General features: G+C 42.1%; 1 protein-coding gene across 1 annotated transcript; it reads left to right on the plus strand.

Annotated features, from left to right (window-relative positions):
* The first annotated feature begins 3,226 nt into the window (after positions 1-3,226).
* On the plus strand, positions 3,227-3,631 carry LOC129676972 (ATP synthase F(0) complex subunit C2, mitochondrial-like). The gene has a single exon (XM_055607521.1). It carries the CDS (start codon positions 3,227-3,229, stop codon positions 3,629-3,631), a length of 405 nt encoding a protein of 134 aa, XP_055463496.1.
* Positions 3,632-4,130: the final 499 nt, after the last annotated feature.

The following is a 4,130-nucleotide window of genomic DNA, read 5'->3' on the forward strand; positions in this document are numbered from 1 at the left end:
AGGCTTCATCCCAGGTATGCAGGGGTGGTTCAATATACGGAAATCCATCAATGTGATCCACCATATTAACAAAATGAAAGGAAAAAAAAACACATGATAATCTCCCTAGATGCTCAAAAAGCATTTGACAAAATCCAACATCCATTCATGTTTAAAGTATCAGGGATACAAGGCACATATGTAAACATAGTAAAGGCAATATACAGCAAGCCTATACCAACATCAAACTGAACGGAGAGATACTTAAAGCAATCCCACTGAAATCAGGGACAAGACAAGGCTGCCCACTCTCTCCATATCTCTTCAACATAGTGCTGGAAGTCCTTGCTAGAGCAATAAGACAGTTGAAGGAGATCAACAGGATACAGATGGGAAAGGAAGAAGTCAAATTATCACTATTTGCAGACAATATGATAGTATACATGAGTGACCCCCAAAACTCTACCAGGGAACTCCTACAGCTGATAAACACCTTCAGCAAAGTGGCCGGATACAAAATTAACTCAAAAAAATCAGTAGCACTCCTGTATACAAAAGACAAAAGGGCTGAGAAAGAAATTAGGGAAACAACACCCTTCACAATAGCCACAAATGACATAAAGTACCTTGGTGTAACCCTAACCAAGCGAGCCAAAGACTTGTATGAAAAAAACTTCAAGTCTCTGAAGAAAGAATTAGAGGAAGATATGAGAAGATGGAAAGATCTCCCATGCTCATGGCTTGGAAGGATTAACATAGTAAAAATGGCCATCTTACCAAAAGCAATCTACAGATTTAATGCAATTCCCATCAAATTGCCAACACAATTCTTTACAGACCTGGAAAGAAAAATTCTCAACTTCGTATGGAATAACAAGAAACCAAGAATTGCTAAAACAATCCTCTACAATAAAAGATCTTCTGGAGGTATCTCCATCCCTGATCTCAAGCTGTACTATAGAGCAACAGTTATAAAAACTGCATGGTACTGGCATAGAAACAGAATGGTGGATCAATGGAATCAAACAGAAGACCCAGAAATAAACCCACACACTTACGGACACCTGATTTTTGACAAATATGCCAAAACCATACAATGGAAAAAAGATAACATCTTCAACAAATGGTGCTGGTCCAACTGGATGTCTACATGTAGAAAAATGAAAATAGATCGATACTTATCACCCTGCACAAAACTGAAGTCCAAGTGGATCAAAGACCTCAACATAAAACCAGACACATTAAATCGGCTAGAAAAAAAAGTGGAGAATACCCTAGAACTCATTGGTACAGGAGAAACCTTCCTGAACAGAACACCAACAGCACAGGCTCTAAGAGCACCAATCAATAAATGGGACCTCATGAAACTGAAAAGCTTCTGTAAAGCAAAGGACACCGTCATCAAAACAAAGCGACTGCCTACAGATTGGGAAAGAATCATCACCAACCCTTTATCTGACAGAGGACTCATATCCAATATATATAAAGAACTAAACAAGCTGAAAAGCAACAAACCAAGTAATCCACTTAAAAAATGGGGAACAGAGCTAAAGAGAGAATTCTCTGTAGAGGAATATCGAATGGCAGAGAAGCACTTAAAGAAATGCTCAACCTCATTAGCCATTAGGGAAATGCAAATCAAAACAACCCTGAGATTTCACCTTACACCCATCAGAATGGCCAAGATGAAAAACTCAAGGGACAACACATGTTGGAGAGGTTGTGGAGAAAGGGGAACCCTTCTCCACTGCTGGTGGGAATGTAAACTGGTACAACCACTCTGGAAAGCTATCTGGCGCTTTCTCAGACAACTAGGAATAGCGCTTCCTCAAGATCCAGCTATACCACTCCTAGGCATATACCCAAAAGAGACGCAAGTACACAAAAAGGACATTTGCTCAACCATGTTTGTAGCAGCTTTATTTGTAATAGCCAGAAGCTGGAAACAACCCAGATGCCCCTCAACTGAAGAATGGATGCAGAAACTGTGGTACATCTATACAATGGAGTATTACTCAGCAATGAAAAATAAGGAAATCATGAAATTTGCAGGTAAATGGTGGGACCTTGAAAGGATCATCCTGAGTGAGTTGTCCCAGAAGCAAAAAGACACACACGGTATATACTCACTCATATAAACATACAACATAGAATAAACCCACTAAAATCTGTACATCTAAACAAACTAAGCAAAAGAGAGGACCCTAACTAAAATGTTCAATCCCCACCCTGAAAGGCAAAGAGGATGGACATCAGAAGAAAAAGAAAACAGGAAACAACCTAGGAACCTGCCACAGGGGTCCTTGAAAGCCTTTGCCATGCAGACTGTCAAAGCAGATGCTGAGCCTGATGGCCAACTGATGGGCAGAGTGAATGAAATTTTATGTAAGAAGTGGGAAATAGTAAGAGCTGGAGAGCACAGGAACTCCATAAGGAGAGCAACAGAACAAGAAAATTTGAACATAGGGAATTTCCCAGAGACTCATACTCCAACCAAGTACTATTCATGGAGATAACCTAGAACCCTGACAATGCAGCCACTTCTGATGAGAACTGATAGACCAAGATCAGAAAGAAGAAGAGGAGGACCTCCCCTATCAGTGGACTTGGGGAGGGGCATGCATGCAGAAAGTGGGGGGAGGGTGGGACCGGGAGTGGAGGAGGGTGGGGCTTATGGGGGGATACAAAATGAATAAAGTGTAATTAATAAAAGTTAAATAAAAAATTCAAAAAAAACTATTTTATTGTTATTTTTGTTTAGTCTACCAAAACAACTGGCTTTATAAACTTATAATAGAGTTTATAACAATGTAAATATATTTTAGTCTCAAAAAAAAAAGAATAATGAAAAGAAGTGAAATGAGAAAAAAAATTGTTTCATATTCCTGAAACAAATTAAACATATATATCATAGAAAATATGTAACTTACAGCAATTGCACTCCATGGAAGAAAATATTTGTAATGAGAAGCTGTATAGTTCTTTCTTGTGTTCGTTTTGAATTGATGTTCACATCTCCTCCACTTTATGTCAGTTAGCAAAAGTTATGCCCTTCTGCCATGGGCGATATAGACAGGAATCTTGCCGCCTCATCCAGAAGGTGCTTAATCAGATCCATCATGCATGTTGCCATCAGTCCCCACGTAGTCCCTGTCAGTTCCTGTCTCTACCACATCAATAAGGAAGTAACTGGCGGTCTTCTCCACCCTGGGAACAGCTCTCCGGCCTTGGCTCCTCACCCCTGAATATGTATGCCTGCTCCTTAATCAGGAGCACCTCTCAGCTGCTGACCGGTCCCCTCTCTGCAGTGCAGTTGAAGCGACTACAGATGCCAACAAATCAGGGCCAGAGCAGCTTGGCAGTCCAGCGGCTTCTGACCTCACTCATCTATAGCCGCAGCTTCCAAACCGCCACGGTTTCAAGGGACATCGACACAGCTGCCAAGTTCACTGGGACCAGGGCTGCTACAGTGGGGGTGGCAGGCTCTGGGGCTGGGATTGGGACTGTTTGGGGGAGCCTCATCACTGGCTATGCCAGGAGCCCTTCCTTGAAACAACAGCTCTTCTCCTATGCGATGCTGGGCTTTGCCCTCTCAGGGGCCATAGGGCTCTTTTGCCTAACGGTGGCCTTTCTCATCCTCTTTGCCATGTGAGGCAGCTGTCTCCCACTTCCCCCTCCCACAGCACTTTTGTGTCCTGTCTGCCCTGTGAGCTTCTCGCCCTGAACTTCCCCAGGAAGTATTGGGGAAGTGCTTGGCTCTGGGTGTGACAGCGAAAACAAATACTGTATTAATAAGAAAAAAAAGTAATTAAGGAGCAATATATGCTTGTTCATAATTGTCCTGCAGCCCACTCTCCCGAAAAGCATGGTCATCACAAATTTGCAAAATTGCCTTGATTATCCAAGAACTTGCTTCTTGAACATTTCATTAAGCCAGGTAAGCACTGACACCAATTATGTAACAATAGTTTCCCTGTACTCTGCAATGTTGGGGCGCCTGTGCTGGTGAGGGAGGGACAACTGTGTGTACTGTTACACCCTAACCAGTCTCTAAATGAAAATCAGTACGTCTGAGAGAGACCATTACCTCAGTTTATTTCTGGGCTTGACAGTCCATGGTAACCTAACAGATGGACCTCCAGTGACTTATT

The sequence above is a fragment of the Psammomys obesus genome, unplaced genomic scaffold (genome assembly GCF_907164565.1).
Source record: "Psammomys obesus unplaced genomic scaffold, mPsaObe1.curated_primary_1811, whole genome shotgun sequence".
Classification (NCBI taxonomy): domain Eukaryota; kingdom Metazoa; phylum Chordata; class Mammalia; order Rodentia; family Muridae; genus Psammomys; species Psammomys obesus.

Coding starts and splice junctions, on each gene's coding strand:
- LOC129676972 (XM_055607521.1), top strand. CDS start 3,227: ATGTATGCCTGCTCCTTAATCAGGAGCACCTCTCAGCTGCTGACCGGT.